Source organism: Sinohyriopsis cumingii, chromosome 12 (genome assembly GCF_028554795.1).
Source record: "Sinohyriopsis cumingii isolate HCF-2022 chromosome 12, ASM2855479v2, whole genome shotgun sequence".
Lineage (NCBI taxonomy): Eukaryota > Metazoa > Mollusca > Bivalvia > Unionida > Unionidae > Sinohyriopsis > Sinohyriopsis cumingii.
Window position 1 is genome coordinate 107,003,833 of NC_142972.1, and position 26,636 is coordinate 107,030,468.

At 36.5% G+C, this 26,636-nt stretch overlaps 1 protein-coding gene across 1 annotated transcript in view; it reads left to right on the forward strand.

The window, feature by feature from the left end:
* Positions 1-26,636, forward strand: part of LOC149787203 (uncharacterized) — a 76,860-nt gene that overhangs the window by 42,767 nt on the left and 7,457 nt on the right. Inside the window, exons 10-12 of the mRNA XM_089976067.1 lie at positions 8,505-8,674; positions 13,681-13,802; positions 22,555-23,058. Of these exons, the coding sequence (XP_089832193.1) occupies positions 8,505-8,674; positions 13,681-13,802; positions 22,555-23,058 (796 nt within the window). The remainder of the gene's footprint in view (positions 1-8,504; positions 8,675-13,680; positions 13,803-22,554; positions 23,059-26,636) is intronic.

Below are 26,636 nucleotides of genomic sequence, written 5' to 3' on the forward strand. Positions count from 1 at the left end.
ACATGAGTGAGAATTTTTGAGACATACAAAATTGTTGTTGTTGTAACATTTAAAACAAATTAGCTAAAAATTGTGTGTTCCTTCCAGACATACAAATAAAACCAATTACAATTACATAAGAGGTTGATAAGCATAATTTTAAATGGTTTGTCTGCCTGATTTGTTATTGTGCAAATGCCTGATTCATTTAATGTCATCTCTAAGATGTGGTATCACATGTGTCATGATTTGTTTCAAAGTTACATGCTCTTGGGATATTTTGTCACAAATAAGCCTACCAAGTATTATTTGCCTTAAATGATGTTAGAATATTGCCTCACACATAATCGTAATACAGTATTGCTAGCCAATTAATGATGTTGGGATACTGTCTCACACATAAGCCTACTACAGCATTACTTGCCATAAATACATGATGTTAGGATATTGTCTCACACATAAGCCTACTACATTATTACCTGCCATAAATGATGTTGGGATATTGTCTCACACATAATCCTACTACATTATTACTAGCCATAAATGATGTTGGGATATTGTCTCACACATAAGCCTACTACAGTATTACTTGCCATACATACTGCTGGGATATTGTCTCACACATAAGCCTACTACATTAGTACTTGCCATAAATGGTGTTGGGATATTGTCTCACACATAAGCCTACTACAGTATTACTTGCCATAAATTATGTTGGGATAATGTCTCACACATAAACCTACTACATTATTACTTGCTATAAATGATGTCGGGATACTGTCTCACACATAAGATTACTACAGTATTACTTACCATACATGATGTTTGGATACTGTCTTATACAAAAACCTACTACATTATTACTTGCCATAAATGGTGTTGGGATATTGTCTCACACATAAGCCTACTATAGTATTACTTGGCATAAAATATGTTGGGATACTGTCTTATACATAAGCCTACTACAGTATTACTTGCCATAAATACATGATGTAGGGATATTGTCTCACACATAAGCCTACTACAGTATTACTTTTACCATACATGATGTTTGGATATTGTCTCACACATAAGCCTACTACATTATTACTTGCCATACATGATGCTGGGATACCGTCTTACAGAAATACCTACTACAGTATTACTTGCCATAAATGATCTGGTCCAGCATGTCTCAAAGTTGGAAGTCAGCTTCATTTGTATGGTGTACACTTTTCTGTAAACTCTAAGGGACAGTATTTGATAGGAATTTGATTTTGGACCACAGTCATATTCCTGTGAAATTCATAAGATGACAGAGGCCCCATCTGTCTTTCCAAAATATGTTTTCAATTCTTATATAGGATAACTTTTAATAAAAAAAATCCACTTTTAAAAAGCCACTGGTTTTCTCCTCTGTTGTGAAACCTATTTTTGTGGATTATAGACAATATGGCTAACACACTTCTGTGAAACTGACTGCCCAAATAATATCATCTAAAAGTCTGCTTTTGCAGATAGTACATCTAACACTCATTGATATTATGTACATACGATTTTTTTTGTTGATATTTTCAGTATTTTTTATTTTATGACCAATTTGATAAAAAATATTCCTTATGTTGATCAGTGATCACAAAATGAGAAACTTTGTAGTCTTTATCAGACAGAGATATAGTATATTAGCCGTAAGGCATACAGCATGAGGTGCGCATTTGTTTTCTCTATAGTGCAGTTTTGTTAAAGTTCGAGAGTATCAAGTTTGAAGTATTCATTGCAAAGATGATGAGTGGATAGGAACCTGTTTCTTATTTATATTATATGGGCCTACACAATGAAGGGAAGGAAAATAAAAATTAAACATTAGACAGATTGTTACAAACATAATTGTTCCAGTGTGTACAAAACCCATCCCTCATCCCAGCATAATTTCAACATCATTGTATTATTATTACTGTATTACTGTTATTTAATTGATTAGGAGTCATAAAAAAATATCAGATCCTCAACTATTTAGACAAAATTCCTCCTCTGATATGAAGAAGTAAAAATAACCTATTATATCAATTGTATTAGTTGGAAAAAATATTGATGTAAAAGAAAAAAGAATCTACAGGTTTGAAAGAAAAAACCCTCCCAAGAATTAAACATAATACCAAGCCTTGAATACAAGTACACCAATTATTTAATGTTCAATTTGATGATGAAACAACGAAAGAAGGAACCTTTCAGGTCTGATAAAGGTAAAGAAATGCATTTTTTATACATTGATTTGAAACCAGTTCAATTTATAGACACTCAATCAATCATGGGAATACATCCTTCAGCATGACATCAAGATGTTGAGCATCTGGTCTTCTTATTTTTTCTTCAACTGAGCGTCATAGTTGAGGATAAATATAATTTGTATCCAATTTTAGTCTAGCAGTCAGTCCATTAATTTATCAATTGACATGAAACAAGTAGCAGCAACTATGGCTGACAATGTTCCCATGTACTGACAAGATTTCAGATTCCATGTGCACCATACTAACACATCAATATATACAACTGAACATTGATAATGTACTAAAGATATGCCCCAATAATACCTTCACTGACAGTTTTCTAGTTAGGCTCATACACATAGCTTCTCCCTCTTTCTCTCTCTCTCTCTTTATCTCTTTCTCTCTCTCATCATGGATCCTCTTAGTCAAATATCGATAGAAATATGTATGTGTATGAAGCCCTAAATTCAGGCACAGCCATGGCTCTTTGATGATGTATAGAGAAGCATATAGGATAACACTACATAGCCATAGCTATCTGATGATCTATAGAGAGGCATACAGGATAACACTACATAGCCATAGCTCTCTGATAACCTATGGAGAGGCATACAGGATAACATTGCATAGCCATAGCTCGCTAATGATGTATAAAGAGGCATACAGGATAACACTGACCTAAAATTCATATGCTCAAATCTCAGGTTATGATTTGAATAACCATAAATTTATTTTGCAGTTGAGTGGAGACCACATGAAAAAGGTCAACAATAATCTTTTAAAATGCATTTGACCTGATAGATGTGCCACCCCTTCATGACTTGATAGATGTGCCACTTTTTTACATTATAGATGTACCACCCCTTTATGACTTAGGGATCCACAATTTCATATTTTCTTTTCTTTTCATTGGTGTTGGGCGTGGATGCATAGTTGGTAGAGTGTTGGATTCATAATTGTAGGGTCATGGTTACAGTACCTTTCCAGGCCACATACTGGGCTGGCTGTTATGGTGTGTCATTTAGGAAAGGCGCTTAGCTTCCACTTCCTCTGTATCATCTATCAATCCATGTCTATGAGGTGATGTTAAAACTTACCCATCCAGCCACACCCACTCCGAGATGTTTTGACGACATTATTTTTGTAGGTCACCAGCAGAACTTGCAGTACTTTAAAGAAAACTACTTGGATAGTTATTTTTAAATTCCTAATTCAAAGCATTGAATATTTGATAGTTTGAGTTAATCATCAGACACTTATAGCAAACGGAAAGTAAAATAGATAATGAAATCGTGTGAGCAGAATAATAATGAATCGAAGAAGACAAAGCGAAAAGAAACTTGTTTATAGTTGAAAGAAAATTAAAAGAATAACAAAAGATAAGACACCAAAACAATCCAGCTGCTTGGCTAGAGTAGCTATTATTGTCTGATATATTTAATTAAACAATCTAACTATTTTACTTTTATACTGGTCTCTGTCAACAAATTGGTGAAACAATGACGTATCCTGGTGAGATTCCTTAGGGTAATGGATAAAACCAAAGCTTCAATTTTCTGCTGTTTGTTTTATTTTTTTAAATAAAACCAACACATTTTATGCATATCCTTGAACTAAAAGTAAGTAAATTGTACAATAATCCTTGTCTTAAATAAATATTTCATTGAAAACTGCTGCAATCAATAGTTCTTGTTATAATGTAGGAGTGTAACAACCTTCCCACCTGCTAAAAGTTTCCTTTGAGAACGAATTTCCCCCTCGGTTTTTTTGTTTTTTGTTTCCATGCCTGATACAACCAATGAGTTTCCAACTAGTTATTTCTCCCCCCACCCCCACAACTAATTAGTTTCCAACTCTAGTTATTTCTTCCCCCACCCCCAAAAACCAATTAGTTTCTTTTCATTAATGGTCTATTTGGTAATAAGCTTAATGTCCACATGTGAAATATCATACATGTGATGGGTCACTTAACATTAAATGGGGTTGAGGAAGAATTAGCTAGCTGATTCTTGCCCCCTTCCCCCACCACATCCACCTCCAAACCAAATAATTTATTTTTATTAACGGGCTCTTTGGTAATATGCTTATTGCCTACAAATGAAATATCACACATATAATAGGTCACTTAACAATTGGGTGGAACAAAATCAATTAGTGGATTCTTTACCCGTTAGAACCAATTGATTTTTTTTATTAATGGAATTTTTCTTAATCTGCTTAAGGCCCATGAGTGAAATATAATACATGTTTGACCTAACAAACAAGCCTTTACATTACTACAGATTACAATTTCAGGCTAATAATCTTTTAAAAATGACACAGCATAAGACACAACTTTTGATTAATGTTCTTCTTAGCATCCTAACACTGCACATTAAAATGGTTATTTGGAAGGTTTTGTAAATCAATTCCAGACTGACGGAGAGCATCCAAAGAAAAAGGATCATGGGTACCTCAACCAATCATATTGCTTAACTCCTTTGGAATTTGATCGATTAGCTCTATACACATAAATGTCTGTGAATAGCACTGATGATGCACCCATAATGTTAGCATCACTTGCTCGCACAGTATTTGACTCCATATTGCTGTCCTGTAAATACCTATTTACATTGTTGTTAAGTTAGTTGCTAAGCTTTTAGTAATCTTGGTGGAGCGTATGTACCCGATAATACTATTAAGGCAAATTTCGTAGCTGTCTTCGCTTTCTGAAATTGCAAGGTTTATATCTCTAAACATACAATTCCCATCACCCCATACAAACCGCAGTTTTGTTGGGCCTGAGGATATCTTATGTAAATTATACTTTGGTCACTTCATAAAAGTGATTTGCATTTTCCTGCAACTGTGTTTGCATTGTTTTATTGTTGGAGGATTGAAGACAGTTTTTCGTTCAAGTATTATGAATGGTTTTGTTTTCGTTATCCTTGTGTTCATGTGGCCTCTTTGGAAGTCTTGTTGGCAATCTTTTCAAATGTTTACTAGTTTGTCTTTTGAGAACCTTTCTGTTTAATTGGTAATTTCAATAAAATAAAGTTATTAAACTTTACACATGATAATATAAACTGACAAGTTGGGACACTCATATGTCTTCCAAGTGAGAACTTAACATAGTTATATTTCCATATTTTATATTCGAATTATATATAAAGTCCAAATAAATTATTAGAAACCTCCTTAATGAAGAAAGAGCATTAATATCATTTTTGTTAATATGGTAGGTTCTAAAATAAATATTTTCTTAATATGTTTGTTTTTAAAAACAAGTATAGTCATCTCCAGGAGGGAATTTGTTCTTTTTTAAAGTCTTAAAATAAGTTACTATCTGTTTTTGTTAATTTAGTTTTGCTAACTGTTCTAATGTATAAAAGGTGTAACTGGAGTGTGGAAATAATTACCAGGCCAATTCTTTCTCCGGGGGAAACTATTCAGCTGGAGGAGGAAAGATATGAATAGCCAGTGGTTTTGGAGATGGGGGAAGAAATCACCTAGCCAATTCTTTCCCTCAGGGGCAAAGTTTCCGCTGGAGGGGGGAAAGAATTGGCTAGCTGTTTGTTTTCTTCAGGGAAAAATTGGCTTGCTGATTCATTCCGTGGGAAACAAAAATTGGCTTGTCAATTCTTTCCACGGAGAAACTTTCATGGAGGGGGTAAATTTGACTACTAGACTGGTAACTTACTGAGCATGTTTATTTTATATCCCGTTAATGGATAAAGTTAGGCATTAACTTACAAACTTAAAGACCTAATACTGTTTCCTACCTTAAATATTCTCAGCATGTTTTTATTTATATTTTATAATTTCATGGTATTTGTTTTTGTAATCATATCATTATGTGTTTTATATTTTTTATAGGTGTTGTTTAATGTTCTAAAAGCGTCTAGAGCTTCTAAAGATTAGGTTATATACAAAGTCCTAATTATTATTATTGTTGTTATTAATAAAATAATTCATGAAGATTTCATGAACATTAATGTATTGGTGAGCATCAGGTTATTATTCATGTGATCCTGGTTGCCTCAATGCCAATACATACGAGATCATAGAAGAGTAGAATATGGTCAATAAATGTATTTTAATATGATCATGTAATGACAAAATTAGCGGAGATTTTAGTTCACTCTGTTATTCCATTTTAACACGGTATTTTAGTCAAAATAAGTGTATTTGGCTGCCTCATTTTTTATTGCCATAAGCATCACCCCTCAGTGCGCCTCATCTTTGTTTAGCTTCTTGTCCAAATATTTTGATAATTATTTGCGCTAAGGAAAGACTCAGAATGCGACCAATAACATTATATATATATATATATATATATATATATATATATATATATATATATATATATATATATATATGTATATATATATATGTATATATATATATATATATATATATATATATATATATATATATATATATATATATATATATATATATATATATATATATATATATATATATATATATATCTTGGTCTAATCACATTACACAGAGACATATTCGTCTTGTTGCATCTTACCATGGAAACAAATTGTAGCATATGAAAAGATGTTCACATAAGTATTATAACAATTGACAGTGGTAAACCATAGCATATTTCTAATTAAAGTCTTCCTATAAGCACTCAGTGTGGGATATGCCATCGCTGAATGTCCCATTTTATTGTATGTGTTTACTTGCATTATGTTTTTTTTCTCAAGACATTTCATATATTCAATGCAGGTACTCACAATGTATTTAAAATTGATATTTTGTATTTTTATCTTTCAATAAGATTACCTCATTTCTTTACTGAAAGTTTCAGATTTAGCCACTAAGAGGAAAAACTAATCACCTTAAAATATCCTGAGAAAGTTGATAGTTCTTCCAGGCTTTTTGCGGGAACGGGACCGACAATCCATGTCAGAAGTCTCATCTATTAACCACTAAGCTACTGCAACTCCCATAGTTGCAAATCTCAGTGGTGCCCAAGTTATGACTCACATAGTCTGCACAGATTGTCTCTCCTTGTAATGCCAATGTAGTTGTATGTACTCTAAGCGGGCAGGGGCCATTTTGTATGTACAAATTTAATACAGAAATCAGCGACCTAGTATAAAAAAGATCATAAAATATTAAATTCACAAGTGAGGTCAAAAAGATACATATTTTTAGATACCTATATTAAAACAAAGCATACGAATAGTATTCACTTGACCAGAGAAGTCAATGACAGTTCATAGCAGAAGAAGTTTCTGCATCCCAACCCTTATTCTCTACATGCATTTTTCACATCCAAAGGCCAGTTTTGACAGCATGTGGTACTCACAGTGCAAACGTAAGCTCGTTCCCTGGATGAATATTTTGAAAAACATTGTCTACTAAATAGTTTGATGCAATTCAGAATAGTTGTCATCCAAGCCGGTTTTGAGATACTCTACTTGCCTTGAACTCATGTGTCTACTGCTATGGGAGGCTAGCTCTTCTTCCTAGTCGACTATTGGTGTTTCACTATCAACATACTGCAGTGCAACTATGGAAGGTATCCATGCCTGACATCAGTTTCAAGAACAACACAAGCCCGAAACACCTGGTTCACATATATATCCATATCTATAAATAGTAAACAATAACAGCTGAAAAAGTCACACCATGGCCTTAAGTTAAGAAATTTGCCAGGGGCTAACGTACAAAACTGGACCCTACCACCTACGAAAGGGACTGTAAGCAGTTTAATTTGTGAATAATGCAGGAAGATCGATGGTGCAATGCTGATTGTATGCAAGGGTTTTAATTTTTATGTTCATTATCTTCCCTCTCACTACTGCAACAGATTACTGAAAACTCTGCTAAATGGATTCTGTCCATATCGCCTGCTGCTAATGATGGCACATAATGCTAAACATTAATTGAGAACAAAGTAACACTGTCCTTGAAGCTTCTCTTGCCTATGCATGTGAATTTGTATTCCGAAGTTGTCATATGAAAACCACATGTAAGTAATATCAGACCTACTTAGGCAATTGTTTAGTATGTTAGGACTGCATCTTAAAAAGTCCACAAGTTTGAAGATTCAGAAAGTATGCTGGGTCTATTAGGATTTCATTTCAAAAGAGATATTTAACAAAAATACCTACCTACCCTGATTTTAAAACCAGTGAAACGTGAAATAGATTTTTTGCCTAACAGAAACAAAGTCATTGCTTGATTCCAAATCAGGCGTTATTCTGCTACTTTTACACAACATAAAGAGCAATTACATATTTCTAAATCCTATGAAATACTTCTGCTTTTCAGTATTGAGGTATTGAGAGATAATATTGTGTTGGACCCAATATGGCTGATTGATGCCCTGAAATCTCTCATCAATGTTCAACCTAACCTACCAGGAATTCCTGCTGGCAGTGCTGTCTCACAGAAATGGTCTGACTTCAAGGAGAAAGGAATCCTTCACTTAGAACTTGTCGGTTTGTAAATTTCCTTTTGTTGCCTGTTTTCATAACATGTGTCTGCCTTACACCCTCAATAGCATAGAAGCTATTTCACCTACAAAATTTGTATGTGGATGCATCTTAAAAAATTATTAAGCCATACCATGTGTATCATTACAACTTAATTTGCTGTTGTCGTTTTTAATATTCATGTTTGGGAAAATATCACACCAAAATTCAAATAAAGATGCGTCATTACATAAGTAAATCAGGAACACTAGGATAACAAGACCCAGTTTTCATTTTTCCAAATTTTCATGTCGGAGTGACTATTGTATTTTCTGTTTTTCATTACACTATGCTATAATGACGCTTTTTCATCTAATGAAAGAGGGTTCATGGATATGTCTTAATTAAAGTAACGAAGCCATACCAAACCTAGGTCTTTATCACCTAATTTGTATAGATTAGTGACTTAACTGTTTCTATGTGTCTGTTACACCTACAAATCATTAGCCTATTTCAGTTAGACTCATGAAAATGTGTGTGGATGCATCTCTTTTCAATGTTTATTCAACCATTCCAATACTAGATCAATTTTACCAGAGTTTTACGATTAAGTGTACGTACATTTCAACCATATTTTTCTTTTTCAATATAACAGTTGGTACACAGGTGCATTTATAGGAAAGTAACTTTATCATAAAACTGGATTTGTGTGGTCCAAGTTTCATGCATAGGTGTCTTTTAATTTTCAGCTGTTAGTTTGTTTCATCTTTATTTTTTATCCTATTTCACCTATGCTTATGAAAATTGGAAATGTGACTACATTTCAGCGTGAGAGTATCTCACTATATCAAAAAGAAGCCGTTATGACATAATGTTTGAAGATTACATGGTTTATATTAACAATTAATTACAATATATTATCAGTTCTCCTTTTTTGGAAATAGGTCTCCCAATAAACTCAATAAATGTATGTACCATTGAAATGCTTTTGTGAGCATCGTGATAAGTGAATCATATGCATATTAATGTTGTGCATGTCATTCCACAAAATCAAAATCTACACAAATGTACAAAAGCTGGCATCAATATATCAGTGCACAAGATCAAAATCTACACAAATGTACAAACGTTGGCATCAGCATGTCAGTCCACAATATCAAAATCTACACAAATGTACAAAAGTTGGCATGAGTATGTCAGTCCACAAGACCAAAATCAACACAAATGTACAAAAGCTGGCATCAGTATGTCAGTCCACAAGATCAAAATCTAGACAAATGTACAAAAGCTGGCATCAGTATGTCAGTCCACAAGATCAAAATCTACACAAATGTACAAAAGTTGGCGTCAGTATGTCAGTCCACAAGACCAAAAATCAACACAAATGTACAAAAGCTGGCATCAGTATGTCAGTCCACAAGATCAAAATCTAGACAAATGTGCAAAAGCTGACATCAGTATGTCAGTCCACAAGATCAAAATCTACACAAATGTACAAAAGTTGGCATCAGTATGTCAGTCCACAAGACTAAATTCTACACAAATGTACAAAAGCTGGCATCAGTATGTTAGTCCACAGAATCAAAATCTACACAAATGTATAAAACTGCCATCTGAATGTCAGTCCATAAGACCAAAATCTACACAAATGTACAAAAGCTGGAATCAGTATGTCAGTCCACAAGACCAAACTCTATACAAATGTACAAAAGCTGGCATCAGTATGTCAGTCCACAAGATCAAAATCTACACAAATGTGCAAAAGCTGGCATCATGTGGTGATTCCTGGTTATAAAAAAACTTAAACAGTTTTAAGTGTATTATTGTTAGTGAAAATGTTTGAGACACATTATGTCATAAAGCACAGAATGGATCCAGATAGAATGATATAAAAAAAACAGTTGGCAAAGCTAACTAAGGCATAGGGATAAAACGTATGGACAAGTAAGGCATATCGATGCAAGGTAAGTGTATGAGTAAGACATGTGATACAAGGTAAGGGTGTAATTAAGACAGGGATACAGGGTATGGGTAAGACATAGGGATACAAGGTAAGGGTGTAAGTAAGACAGGGATACAAGGTAAGGGTGTAAGTACGACAGGGATACAAGGTAAGGGCATGAGTAAGACATAGGGATACAAGATAGGGGTATAAGTAAGACAGGGATACAAGGTAAGGTACAACTAAGGCATAGGGATACAAGGTAAGTGTATGAGTAAGACATAGGGATACAAGGTAAGTGTATGAGTAAGACATAGGGATGCAAGGTAAGGGTATAGGTAAGACATATGAATACAAGGTAAGTGTATAAGTAAGACAGGAATATAAGGTAAGGGTATAAGTAAGAAAGGGATACAAAGTAAGGGTATAAGTAAGACAGGGATGGAATGTAAGGGTATAGGTGAGACATTGGGATACAAGTTAAGTGTTATAATTAGGACATAGGGATATAAGGTAAGGGGATAAGTAAGACATAGGGATACAAGGTAAGGGTATAAGTAAGACATTAATACAAGGTACGGGTGTAAATAAGACATAGGAATGCGAGGTAAGGTACAAATAAAGCATAAGGATACAATGTATAGATAGAGGTAAGACATATGAATACGAGGTATGGTACCGGTAATGTATGTTGATATGAGGTGAGGTACAAGTCAGGCATATAGATAGAACTGACATAATAGATATAAAAAACTTACATAACACTCATTCATAACTTATAATTATAGGAAGTTTATGTACTGGTATGAAAACTTCCAAAACACTCGTATATAACCTAATAGTATAGGAAGTTTATGTATAGGTATATAAACGTACATAACACTCATTCATAATCTATAATTATAGGAAATGTATGTACAGGTATGAAAACATCCAAACCACTCATATAACCCAATATTATAAGACAGTTTATGTATAGGTATAAATACTTACATGACAATCATTCATAACCTAATATTATAGGAAGTTTATGTATAGGTATAAATACTTACATGACACGCATTCATAACCTAACACTATAGGAAGTTTATACATAGGTATACAAACTGACTTGACACTCATTCATGACCTAACATTATAGGAAGTTTAGGTATAGGTATACAAACTTACATGACACTCATTCATAATCTTATATTCTAGGACACATATCAATAACCTAATATTATAGGTTTAAAGACTTGTTGCAAATGCTGACATGACTTTGCAATGGAAAAAGTCATTATGTTCATTCTCCTCTGTATCATGGCAACCTTGTGAATGTAAATATGACTGAATTGAATTGGTCAATTAAATCCATGAGGATAAGTCTGATATTAAATCCATGATGATAAGTCTGATGTTAAATTCATGAAGATAACTCTGATATTAAATCCATGAGGATAGGTCTGATATCAAATCCACAAGGATCAGTCTCATATTAAATCCATGAGGATGAATCTGATATTATATCCATGAGGATAAATCTGATATTATATCCATGAGGATAAATCTGATATTAAATCCATGAGGATAAGTCTGATGTTAAATCCATGAGGATCGGTCTAATATTAAATACATGAGTATCAGTCTGATATAAAATTCATGAAGACAAGTCTGATATTAAATCTATGAGGATAAGTCTGATATTAAATTCATGAGGATGAGTCTGATATTAAATCCATGAGGATGAGTCTGATATTAAGTCTATGAGGATAGGTCTGATATTAAATCTATGAGGATACGTCTGATATTATATTCATGAGGATAAGTCTGATATTAAATCCATGAGGATGAGTCTGATATTAAATCCATGAGGATGAGTCTGATATTAAATCTATGAGGATGAGTCTGATATTAAATCCATGAAGATAAGTATGATATTAAATCCATGAGGATAAGTATGATATTAAATCCATGACCGCTGTAGTGGCCTAGTGGTTAGAGCGTCCGCCTTGGATGCGAGAGGTCGTGGGTTTGTTCACCGGCCGAGTAATACCAAAGACTTACAAAAATGGTACCAGCAGCTGCCTCACTTGGCGCTCAACATTAAGAGGTTAGTGTTAGTACTGGTCGGCCTGGTGTCAGGATAATGTGACTGGGTGGGACATCATGATACATGTTTGCGGTATGATGCCTCAGTGCTAGACATCACTATAAACTGCCACCTTGCAGACATCATAGGGATATGACTGAAAAATTGTTAAAGCAATGTTAAAGATCCGAATCACATCACAACACACAACACATTAAATCCACGAAGATAAGTCTGATATTACATCCATGAGGATAAGTCTGATATTAAATCCGTTAGGATAAGTCTGATATTAAATTCATGAAGATACGTCTGAATTAAATCCATGAAGATAAGTCTGATATTAAATCCATCAGGACCAGTCTGATATTAAATCCAGGAAGACAAGTCTGATATTAAATCCATGAGGATAAGTCTGATATTATATCCATTAGGTTAGTCTGATACTAAATCCATCAGGATAAATGATAAGTCTGATATTAAATATAGGAGGATAATTCTGATATTAAATCCATGAAGATAAGTCTGATATTAGATCCATGAGGATACGTCTGATATTAAATCCATGAGTATAAGTGATAAGTCTGATATTAAATCCATGAGGACAAGTCTGATATTAGATTCATGAAGATAAGTCTGATATTAAATCCATGAGGATAAGTCTGATATTAAATCCATGAGGATGAGTCCATTATTAAATCCATTATAAGTCTGATATTAAATCCTTGAGGATAAGTGATAAGTCTGATATTAAATCCATGAAGATAAGTCTGATATTAAATCCATGAGGATAAGTCTGACATTATATCCATTAGGTAAGTCTGATATTAAATCCACGAGGATAAGTCTGATATTAAATCCGTGAGGACAAGTCTGATATTAAGTCCATGAAGATATGTCTGATATTAAATCCATGAGGATAAGTCTGATATTTTAAGCTACATGTTTTCAAACATACCTCATAACCTGATCATCTTAGAGGATCCAGTGGATTAGGAATCATTTGTTTTTCTTTCACAGATGCTATATGGACAAAGGAGAAGTATCCAGAGCTACATGCCAACAAAGAGCACATCTTGCTAATAATGGAGCAGTTAAACGTCATTGCCAAACCAAGGGTCTGGAATGAGATTGGTGAGAAGGTCAGTTGTTGTGAATGTTTCAGTTTTCTTCTCCATTTTGTTTAATCTGCAAATTTTGCATCTTGTTAGATCCTTAAAGTTTAAATAGTGAAAGATGAATTATGAATCAGAACACTGCAGTTATGTGCTTTAATGTCTTCAACATTTATTTAAATTGACTGAAAATTGGTAAGCATGTAACAAATTTAAAGGGGTTTCAGGTTTGTACCAGTGATGCAAACCCAACATCAAATATGAAAAACGGAAAATACATCTTAACAGCTGCTTAAATAATATAACTGAAGGCAACCATGCAGAAAGGATTGTCAAATTCACATCAGTAGTAGAGATTAACCAGCTAATTTTGTTATCATGCTTTTTTTCTTGAACAAAACAAAACATAGAATTTCAACAAATTCACTAGATAGAACAATGACATAAGGGAATTTCATATTGATACAGAAAGATGTTATCAGACTTAAAATATGACTGCCATTTATAAAATAGACATTTAAATTCTTTACATTGCATCTGAAATCTTCTCCGCAAAATGTAGCCAAATTTGACAGAAAGAATGCTGGCAAGATTTTTATGTTTTTGGCTTCTATGGCATATGGTAATCTGATTTCATAGTAATGGCCTAGTAAAATAATAAAATAAAATATGACAAACAGTCATACATATAATTATATTGTTATAAATTGATATACAATATGTCAATTTAAACTATACAATTTTGTATAGTGAATTGCCTTTAAGTCCATCAGGATACAGAGTATCTAATTTATAAATCCAATAAGTTTCTTTTATGAGTCAATTCATGTCACCATGCACACTATTGGCATGAAAGAAAATTCAAGTAGGTAGTGATTATTGGTGTCAAATTGTGTTGAAATATTAGGGAAAAACTGAGGATCTCTATCATTTTTTATATGAAAGCGATGATTATTCATTCTCTTAGAAACTTGTTGAAGTGTTTGTCCAATATATTACATGCTTCATTTTTTACAGGTTATTAAATAAATCACATCAGTTGATATGCAGTTAGTATTATCACGCAGAGAAAATACCTCTTTTGTATTGGCACTGCTGAAAGAAGTACTTTCTCTTCTGTTTGCACATTGAGAGGAACGGTGTCTGTTACATTTAGAAGACGAGAAGTGTATTTTTTTATTTTCTGTCTGTGTAGCTCTAATTAAAAAATCTTGCAACTTTTTGGTCTTCTATAAGCAAGAATTGGTTTAATTTATGACGTTACGTAATGATGTAATTCTTGTTTAAAATAAAAGACATCATCCCATTGTCTCCATCAAACGGATATCGTACCTGAAGAAGCATAGATTTAAATGCGAAATTAGTTGCACAAAATTTTCGTCGTTTGTGTTGTTTTTTATCACAATTCTAAAATAGTAATGGCCTGACATTCATCATCTAATCCATGTAATGCAACCATCACCAACTGTGCTTTTAAATGGCCTCACATCTAGGGCATAAGGGGCTTTCAAAATGTAAATAATATTACCAATCTGTCAAGCTGCAATGTCTCAAATTAGTAATAAAGCTTCAAATGACCTGTTAACAAATATATTAAACATAATGTGATAACCTTTGACCTTCCAGATGTTAAAAAAGGATGTGAGTCTCCCTTCATATATTCCACTACTGCTACAGTAGTACAAAATAGTTGACATGAAAATGATAGCAGATTGTTGGAGAATCTGACTCAATAACAACTATCTCAAGTATTTAAAGTCATACTGGAAAAATGAACATTTATTACAGAAAATCATAAACTAATGACTCGATTGTCATTCCCCTCTATAAAGAATTTAGTTTTGGACCTTCATTTGTTATTACACATTTCCTACTTTCTTTATATGTTCTTTTATTGATCATCTAGCATGTGTTGTCAATTTGTGTCAAAGCAATGCAAAATTGGTAAGACATTTCCACCAGCAATCTACTGATTACCTAATGAATGCACTCTATTGAGTAAACTCGGTCTTCTCAGTTCAGTCTAAAATCAACCATAATCATTAAAAGATCATCTTTTGTCTTTATTTTCTTGGGGTTTATTATGCGGCCTATTGGTTCCATCAAAGGACATTTCTTGGGATTTATTATGCGGCCTATTGTCTCCATCAAAGGACATTTCTTGGGATTTATTATGAGGCCTATTGGCTCCATCAAAGGACATTTCTTGCGCTTAAGAAGAACAATAAGGGTCAGTGATGTAGGGCTTAACCTGCCATGAACCTTGCTCTGTTTAAAAAAATTAAAAAAATTAATCTCTTCTCAAATGCCACTGAACAGAAATTGATAAAATTTGGCACAACATTATGGCATGAAGATCTTTCTTATTTTATAACTGATCCCAAATTGCTATCAGCTATGACCATCATTTCTGAAATATAAAAAAGCAATCTACAATTCTTCTCAACAGAAATGTATGATATTTGACATGAACTACCCTAGCATTGAGGTCTTTTGGGTTTGTACAAGAGATGCTAATATGCCTTTCAATGTGGCAAGCATTGCTAAAAAATAAGACAACAACTTCTCCAAAAATATTATACAGAATGTGACCAGTTCAGTATGGCTGCCATTAATAAGAACAGAAAAACTACTCAGTAACTATTTAGCAAAAATTGACCTAATTGGAAATAATGCACTGCAATACTAAGTGCTTTAAATTATGTACAAACTGAGTAGCCATAAAAAAGTAAAGAAACCTTAATAGAATTAATTTGAGAAAGCAATCAGCAGCATTGGAAACAATTTATACATAAAGCATCCTTCTGTCCCAGATTTCGTGCTAACTGCTCATGCATTTTTATATTTGGCAGATGTCAGCCAGTTGTGCAAGCTTAGGTTCATTCTAGCATCATGTTTCTGCTTTTAATTTCAAAAGCCAGTCTATTAAAAATGGTTGGATTCAATTTTACTGCCTCAAGCCAGAATAGGTTGTCAAATGGCCTGTTCTCCATCATACATCCTTTATCCCCTCATTCATTAGCACACATTACCATCGATACTCTACCTGATCTACCTGAAGGATTGCTATTAAACATTACACATATGTTCGTTAAAAAAAGTTGAAGTTGGTCTTGTGTGAAAATGGTACTGTTTTGATAAACAAAACTGCTTCCGTGGTGGCCATCTTGAAAATCTTACATTCACTCCTCCTCCAAGAACTTTGGACGTATATCAACATTATTGACCACTTATAATTTGTTGTTGGTCCTAAGTGATACTGGTGTTAATCTATTATCAAATACCAGATCATGTTTTATAATGTGTTTGTCCTAAATGGACACGCTGCCAATATTATTACAATGATGGCAATCTTTAGATTGATGTCATCTCAGCTTTGTCTGACTGGATAACTAGAGCAACAACATATTTTTCTGATATATAAATAGTTCCAAGTAAAATTGATACCAATCATACATCCAGTATAGCTTCATCAATGGACATCTTGACAAATGTGTTATCATTACTTCTTCTAGATGGATTGTCATATCAACATGGGGTTTTAACCAGAGACTCCATATGATCTCTAGTTGGTCTTAAATAAAGACAGATCTAAGTTAAGTCGTATATAGCTTTTATGATGGCAAACTTCAAAGGGTTACAGACTGTATCTAATTTGGTCAGAACAGCTGACATTTTGAAGATGATGTTGTTACTGAAGAGAGTCAGACATGATTTCAAGTCTCAGCAGTTTCAACAAAACAACAACCAGGAATTATATTCCTGGGACGATTGTTAAATCAATAGAGTACCAGTCTGTTCAAACTTTTGATGCAAGATCTCCATTATGCTAACCATTCTCATCTCATTGGCGACTCGGTCTCGAAAGACCATGCGAACAGCGCCCTTGGGGTGTTGCCTGTCTCTGTTGGCAACGTCTGCTGTGGCTGTGCAGGCCTATACGTGAGTGACAGTCCCTACTGCAGTTGGTGCAGACATACTGGGAAGTCTGCATTACTGTGGTTGCTGTTGCGTTCTTCTTTCTCTTACGTTTCTCTGCCACCAACTGGCCTCTCCTCGCATCAGCGACTGATATGCCATTGTTTACCATCAGTCTCCAGGTGCCTCGGTCCTCAGCCAGCTCTTCCCAGCCATCGGGTGAAATGTTGCATGCCTTCATGTCCCTCTTGCACACATCTTTGAAACGGAGTGAGGGGCGTCCGACTCTTCTCATGCCAGTGGCCAGCTGTCCATATAAGATGTCCTTTGGCAGCCTTCCATCCTCCATGCGTCGGACGTGACCCAGCCATCGAAGGCGGCGTTTAATTAGCAGGGAGTACATGCTGGGGGTACTTGCACGCTGCAGGATCTCGCTGTGTGGAACACGGTCTTGCCAGCTGATTTTCAGGATGCGTTTTAGGCACCGTATATGGAAGGAGTTGAGCCGGCGTTCTTGCCTCATGTAGGTACTCCACGTCTCACTTCCATATAGAAGGGTGCTGAGAACGCAGGCCTGGTAGACTCGGACCTTGGTGTGATCTGTCAGCGCGTTGTTTTCCCAAACCCTCTTTGTTAATCGAGCCATGATGGTGTTTGCCTTTCCAAGCCTTCTGTCCAGCTCCATATCAATCGAGAGAGTGTTGCTGATGGTTGACCCTAGGTAGGTAAAGTTGTTGACTGCTTCCAGGGTGACACCGTTGATTTTGATTGAAGGGGCAATGGTGGTATCTTGCACGCTGACATTTGTTTTTTCCAAGCTGATTGTGAGACCAAAGTGCGTGCAGGCAACAGCAAAACGGTCTCCCAGTCTCTGGAGGGCTTCCTCGGTGTGGGCCACAAGAGCTGCGTCATCTGCAAAAAGCATCTCCCTGATGAGCACAGCTCTCACTTTGGTCTTTGAGCGCATTCGTGCCAGGTTGAACAGGCTCCCATCAGACCTGGTGTGTAGGTATATGCCATCCGTGGACGTGTCGAAGGCGTAGGACAGGAGCAGGGAGAAGAAGATCCCAAAAAGTGTTGGTGCCAGCACGCAGCCCTGCTTCACACCACTGTTAATTGGGAAGGAAGTTGAGGAGGATCCATCATACAGGACTGTTCCCTTCATATCTGCATGGAAAGAGATTATCATGCTGAGGAGTTTTGGGGGGCAACCGATCTTACTCAGAAGTTCAAAAAGGCCCTTCCTGCTGACCAAGTCAAAGGCCTTGGTGAGGTCGATGAACATCATGTAGAGTGGTTGACCTTGCTCTCTGCTCTTCTCTTGGAGTTGTCGTAGGGAGAAGATCATGTCTGTCGTCGACCTGCCTGCTCTGAAGCCGCACTGTGATTCCGGGTACACACGGTCTGCCAGCAGCTGCAGCCTGTTGAGTATGATGCGGGCGTACACTTTACCAACAATACTCAAGAGCGAGATCCCTCTGTAATTATTACAGTCACTGCGGTCGCCCTTGTTTTTGTAAAGGGTCACAATTGTGGCATCACGCATGTCTTGGGGGACTACTCCTTCCTCCCAGCAGCGGCAAAGTAGCTCGTGCAGTGGTTTAATCAATGCTGGTTTTCCACGTTTGATAGCTTCGGGCGGGATGCTGTCACTACCTGGTGCTTTGTCGTTTGGAAGGCAGTCGATTGATTTGCTGAGCTCCTCTAAGGTTGGCACTTTGTCGAGCTCTTCCATGGTGGGCAGATTCTTTATGCTGCTGAGGGCTGCATCAGTGACTGACGTTTCTCGGGAGTATAGTTCTGAGTAGTGCTCCACCCATCTGGCCATCTGTTGCCCACGGTCTGTGATCTTCTCTCCCGTCAGGGATTTCAGGGGAGCGACCCCTTTCACTGTAGGGCCTAGAGCCTTCTTGATGCCACTGTACATGCCTTGGATGTGTCCGGACTCGGCACTGCGCTGGATCCCTTCACACAGTTGTTGCCAGTACTCGTTCGCACACTGTCTAGCAATGCGTTGGGTGTTACTTCGGGCACTTCTGAGAGCAGCAAGCGTCCGTTCATTAGGGCATTTTTTGTAAGCTATGAAGGCTTTTCGTTTCTCCTCAATTTGTGGTTCCATCCTTGATAGGTGTGCATTGAACCAGTCCTGGCTGGGTCGTTCCTTCTTGCCAAACGTTGACATAGCTGTACTATAGATGGCACCCTTCATGGCGTTCCACTTGGCTGTAGCGTCATACTCAGGCAGGTCCTGGAGAGCCTTGTTCAGGGCAGACACATACTCCTCCACCTTGGCAGGGACTGACATCTGTGCAGTGTTTATGCGAGGACATCCTTTTGGTTTTGTGCGGTGTAGCACGTGTGGCTGTAGTCGCACTCTGCTGCTCACAAGGGCATGGTCGGAGTCACAGTCTGCACTGTGGTAAGTTCTGGTGGAGAGGACGCTGTTAAGGGCAGAGCGCCTGGTGATGACCAAGTCGAGTTGGTGCCAGTGATGAGATCTGGGGTGTTTCCATGACACTTTGTGTTGTGGCTTACACTTGAAGAAGGTGTTTGTGATGCACAGGCCATGGTAGGTGCATAGCTCCAGCAGTCTCTGGCCGTTTTCGTTGGTCTTTCCAGTGCCATGATATCCGAGGCAGGTAGGCCAGGACTCGTGGTCCGCACCTACTCTGGCATTAAAGTCGCCGAGGAGGAATAGTGGTTCATTTTTGGGACATCCTTTGATCTGTTCGTCCAGCTGCCCATAGAACTGATCCTTCACGTCTTCTGATGACGTGAGGGTTGGGGCGTAGACACTGATGATGTTGACAGGACCTGAAGTAGTGGTGAGGCGGATGGACAAGAGACGCTCAGTGCCCCCTGTTGGAGGTTCAACCGAGGCCAGGAGATTGTTTTTGATGGCAAAGCCCACTCCGTGCTGACGGGGCTCCTCAGGTTCTCGACCCTTCCAGAAGAAGGTGTAGTTTTCCTCTCTGAGGGAGCCACTAGAGGCGAGCCTGGTTTCCTGGAGGGCAGCTATGCTGATATTTAGTCTGGTGAGTTCTCTATCGATGATGGCCGTCTTTCTGGTGTCGTCCACTTCTCTGAGGTCGTCGGAGATGCCTGTACACATGGTGCGCACATTCCAGCTTGCAAATCGAAGAGCTGGAGTCTTCTTTATTGGTTTCTTGTTTCTTTTGTCTGGTGTGGAATTACCGTCTGCTTGTCATGCTGAACAACACACTGAGCTCCAGACACCCACTGGAGCAGGCAGACGATGGCGGGTCAACACCTTATTGACCGGGGGCTGTCCGGCTTGAGGCGGGCGATAGTTGGCCAGTGGGACACGATGATCCCTCCCACCGTCAAAGCTGACCCGTGGCGCCCCTTCCCTACGCCAATCGGGTGGGACTTATAACCCGTAAACTGTCAGCTTCCGTGTTGTTTCCTCACTCAGTAGCGAGACTGGAGTGTCCTCTCCAGGGCTCAAGCCTGGGCGTGGAATATGGAGATCCTGGGCTGCCCAGACGTCAGGATCCCCCTCTCGTCCTTGCTGGTGGGGTCCAAAGGAATGCTGAGCATGACATTTGGCACCAGTTTGGATGCAGGAGCTGCCGGAAGGAGGTCGTAGTCGACCCCCAGCCGCCTTAGGGGCTCCACTCCTGATTTTCTGTCTGGGTTTACTCCCGTAGCCTTTCCTTCTCCCGAAGATATCCACAAGGCAGTGGAGCCATAATCCAATGGATGGGACTTGGTTGGTTTTGAATCAGAGTTTCCTTCTCCTAGATGAACTGCCTGACAAGGCTAACGAGCTTCATCTGCCCGGGTTTGGGGTCAGAGTTTCCCTTCTCTTAGACTGGTTGCCTGCCAAGGCTAATGAGCCCAGTCTGCCATCCCAGTTATACCGCCGGGTACTCGGTCGCGCCACACAGCAGGCTCTGTTAAAACAGGGGGCACCGCGTGAAGGTGCTGCTGTGGACACAATAGTGTAGGAGAGGCCATATGCAAGTAACCTCCTGCCCCGCAGAGCGAGACAGTGGTCCTGCGGCGATCACTACACCTGGGAAGGAGAGGCTATGAGAGACGCTTCACTTTCCTTTGGCAAGCGGGACGTCAGGCCCAGGCCACGCACCCCCCAATGCTAACCATTAATCTCGTATATATTCATAAATTCTTCAGAATTGAAACAAATAAAAAAGTTTATTAGCCTCCCTTTTTTCATAAGTCATTATTTTTATATGCCGCCATATGACGTTATAATCTTCTCTGTCCACCAATCTGTCATCAAGTCCCTTAATACAAAGTAACTCTAAATTTGGACCACCTACAGCTACCAAAACTTTTGGATCATGTGCCATTTCTTGGAAGAATAAAGTATATAAATGTTGGGGCCAACATGTCATAGGTTAAAGATATTGACACCATTTTGATAAACGTAGTCTCCAGTATAATTGGTGGAGGAAGAACTCGGGAAAATCTCTGGTAAGACCCACTGACCCACAAGGCACTCCTGGCAGACTTTCTTATATAACCCCACTGGTCGAGCCTGAGACTTGAACCCACAAAGACAGAGGTGAGATGGCAATGATCAGTAAAGGCGAACGCTATAGAACACTTGGCCCCAGTAGGAGGGGGTGGGGGGGACAAACAATAGTAAGTTTGTTATTTGCTGTGTTCACAAAGTACTTATTCAGACATTTTTTTTAAAAACTCACAAAAACAACACAGTTATTTCCAAGGATATGATCCTTGATTTATTAATCCATTTACAGTGTTAATGTTTCTTTTTATTTAGATTATTTTATTTTGTTGATTGGTATGCTGGTGGGAGGTGTTGCTTGTTGACTTTTTCTGTATAATTATTTTCTGAATATATTTTTAGGTGGAGAACTACTTCCTTACACCTTGTATGCTTCATCAGGAATCTCCCAGAGAAGTTATCTCCCCTGAACAAGATTCCAGGATGGTGAGCACACCAGTCCTGTGCTTTGTGTTTACAGGAAAGTTTCTGCCACCACCCATATTCCATAGGCTTCTAGCGGCCTGTGTAGCTCATTGGCCAGTGTCCAAGAAGAAGGAAACAGCAGAAAATCTCATTTTTTGTGGCTGTTGTGTTTTTGACCTGGACCTTGTCCATAGATTGACCTTGCACTGTAGGAACCACATTGTTTATGCAAGAATAACAAGGATGGTGGTTGATGACGTCAATACCCCTGATGCAAAGTTGTGTACCCAAGTTAGAAAGTTCATCACTCTGAATCTCTCCAAGACTACATCTTACCTTGGCCAGAACTTACAATATGAGCTATGTTTTCCATCATCTGAAGTTGTTCTTAAAGATGACATGCTTCGTTTTTCACCATTACAGGCATGGTTTGCTGAAGAGGTAAGTTGTTTTGTCAGCATTATTGAATGGAAAGGATTGATCCATCGGTGAATAGTATTACTGATTCCTCCTGAGGTGCATTTCTTCCGTTTTATTGGGTCAACAAGTGTCCAAGTAGTAGATAACACTGTAGGAGAGCTGTTCCCAATGGAGAAGGCAGTACTATATTTAACGCATCACATAACATCATGCGACATCATATGATGCTGGTATCTGAACTTAATAATGTGTCATGTGATCTGCTACAAGTATACTGTCGTTATAGAAATTTCTTTTGTTATGCACATTAGCCGACAATTGCTTTCACCACTCTGATCAGGTTTTGATCTGACATGCAATACAAGCTTATCTAATAAATATCTTAGAGTTCGATAATGCATGAGATGCATGCATAATAATGAGATGATCTTTCATCTGATTGGCTGATTTTGTTATCACTATGAAAGCTTTATTCATTCTCTGATTTTGATCAAACCTGGAGAGCTTGGCAATGGTATTAATGGCGATGAGAATTTGATAAAGAAGGTATATCTCTGATTAGAATTTCATCCGATTTGTCTAAGTACCATCCTGGAAGGCATATCTCTGATTAGATTTTCATCTGACTTGGAAACTAGACTACCCTCATTATAATGATCTTGTATGATGTTGATTATGACATAATAATTCAGGTATTATTTTCTCAGATTGGCTGAGCTTTTTATTAATCAGAAGGCTACAATTCTAGCTTTATTTGGATTAAACCTGGAAAGCAGGCTTACATCATCATGATGTCAAAGGATTTTGATTATGAGTGATATCTGTCCATATTAATGAAGTGGTTGTACAAGTGATTTGCTGAGCTTGTAAGCCCATATTGTCTTAATCTGAAATTAATTAATCTTAGAATTCAGGGTTATTTTATAGTGAGTGAAATGGATGTATATTGATGTCGTGCTCTTGTTACTGCTCTGTAAGCTATAGTTCTGGTCTCATTGGGATCAGATTTGGAATCTAAACTTGCATTATCAGTTTCTCACACAGTTCAGATAACAAATGAAATCCCTCGACTGCAAAATCAGGTTCCACTTTTCATATCTAATGTGATGTCTTTCAGAGTGTTAAATAATATTCCAGCATGGTGCACATTATCAGTGGTAGTTCCTAAGTGAAATTATTACAATTACCACTGAAATGTTCTATTCTAAAATGTTCTGTCATACCAGTTTACCAGGTCATTAATGCAGCGTTTTACAGTATTTTACTTTTTTCAGAGAACAATGCATTGGCACATATACGTTTATTCATGTCTAATGTATATCATAAATAGGTATCAACACCATTTACGATTGTTTCATCATGGCATGCAATTCATCCATAATGCATGTAATTCCATTGAAAAATTGCACACATATTTAAAATATTCAATAATGTTGTCACAGATCATTGTGTCTCAATTCAACATCTAATATATAGCATGAACAGAGTATTAACACCGTTTACTTACTGTCTGATATCATACCGTCTTGGCATGCAGTTAATCCATAATACATGAAATTCCATTGCAAAAAATGCATACATATTTAAACAATTCAGTAATTTGTCTGAATTAAATGGGAAAAATTAACAGCAAAATTAGGATAAGAAAGACGAACCACATGTACAGTTCATTATGTTCCAGGGTCTATGAACGGTGTCTGTAAAAATTTCATACTGCTAAAATTTTATCATATTCTTTTCCATGTACCTTTATCCATTGTAAGTTTCCAATAATTAACACTTGTATTCATTTAAATAACTACAGCAAGAATAATTGACAAACACCACATGCTTTCAGCTTGCATATAATTTTTACTTCAGATTTTGTGAATATCGAAAGAAACATGTGAAAAATACTTTTATAAAGATTTGTAAGCTGAACGCATGAACAATTTCATACTCTTTCAATTTCCAGCTAATAATGAGGACATTATTTACTGGTCAACTGATCGCATCTAATAACACCGCCAAGCCCAGCAAACGTGTTGGCAGCTTTTGTTTTTGATGTTTATTGTGAAAATCTTTTACAAACCATCGCATTGTCTGCTGCATGGTTGTGTATGCAGTTAAAGAAGAAACACATGTTGACTATTGTTTGAGCAACGATTGTATACAGAATTAACTGAAGAAAATCACAAAGTCGACTTACTAGCTTTATTCATGGATCAGTAATAAGTATCATTTGTTTTGGCATAACACTTCAAGAACCTGGTGAAATCATTAAATTTCAGAAGACACGTCACGATCATATTATATTCAAATTCATACGTGATCTTTTCCCCAAAATGATAATCAATTGTTTTAATACAAAATTTCACGTACTTTAAGAAAAATATTTTTCTGGGTATGAGAAAAATACATGTACATGTATTTAAAATTTCAGGAACCACGCTACGATTGTATTATATTCGATTTCTTTTCGATCTCTTCCCCAAAGTGATAATTAATTATTTTATACAATATTTCTTTTACTTTAAGATAAATATTTCTCTGGGTAAAAGAAAAATACACGTAAATGTATTTAAAATTTCAGGAACCACACCACGATCATATTATATTCGAATTCAAACAAGATCTCTTCCCCAAAATGATAATAATTTTTATACACTATTTCACGTACATTGAGAAGAAAAAAATTCCGTGTACGAGAAAAATACACGGACATGTATTTACAATTTCATTAACCACATCATGATAGTAATGTATTCATACACAATTTCTTCCCCCAAATGATAAAAACATTTGTATACACTATTTCACGTACTTCGAAGAATTTTTTTTTTTCATGAGCGAATGAATATTTGAAATTTTGGGAACCACGCCACAACCGCGTTATATCCAAATTTACGTTATCGCAGGGTGCATTATAGCGGGGTCGCACTGTATATGTATATATGATTCAGAGTTTGTAGATAACTGTATCCTTTGTTGGCAACTATGTAACTATAAAGAAATAGAGATAAACAATGTCATTAACTTTTTTTATTATGCATAAAATAAGTAGCTTCTCATGGGTCAATGGTTCTTTCCGGGGTTTTCTCGGGTTCTTCCTCCACCATTAATACTGGCCGCCATGTATAGCCTATCGTGTGCTGAAAAATGGCGTTAAACCCAACAACAACAACAACAATTCATTATGTATTATATATATTATTTATAATATATTTTGACTTGATAAAATATTGAAGGTTATACATTGTCTTTAAAATTTCACATTTTTTATTTTGTTTACTTTATCTTGTCAGTATTAATTAGCAATTTCAAAATGTCTTATGCTCTTTAAACTATGTTAAGTTAGAGTGAAATCTGAGTTATGTCCCCAATATAATTATTAAAGAATAATTCAGTATTACTCTATTTTATAAAATCAACTTCAAATGACGAAAAAGTGATCGCACTGATATTATTAAAGTCTTTCTAATAATATATTTCAAAAAGAGGTTAATGAAATAAATTTACAGTATATTATATTTAATTATTTTATAGAATACCTATTTATATTGTCAATATGGCACAGATAATAATCTTAACTATATAACTGAGGTTAATGTGGAATAAAA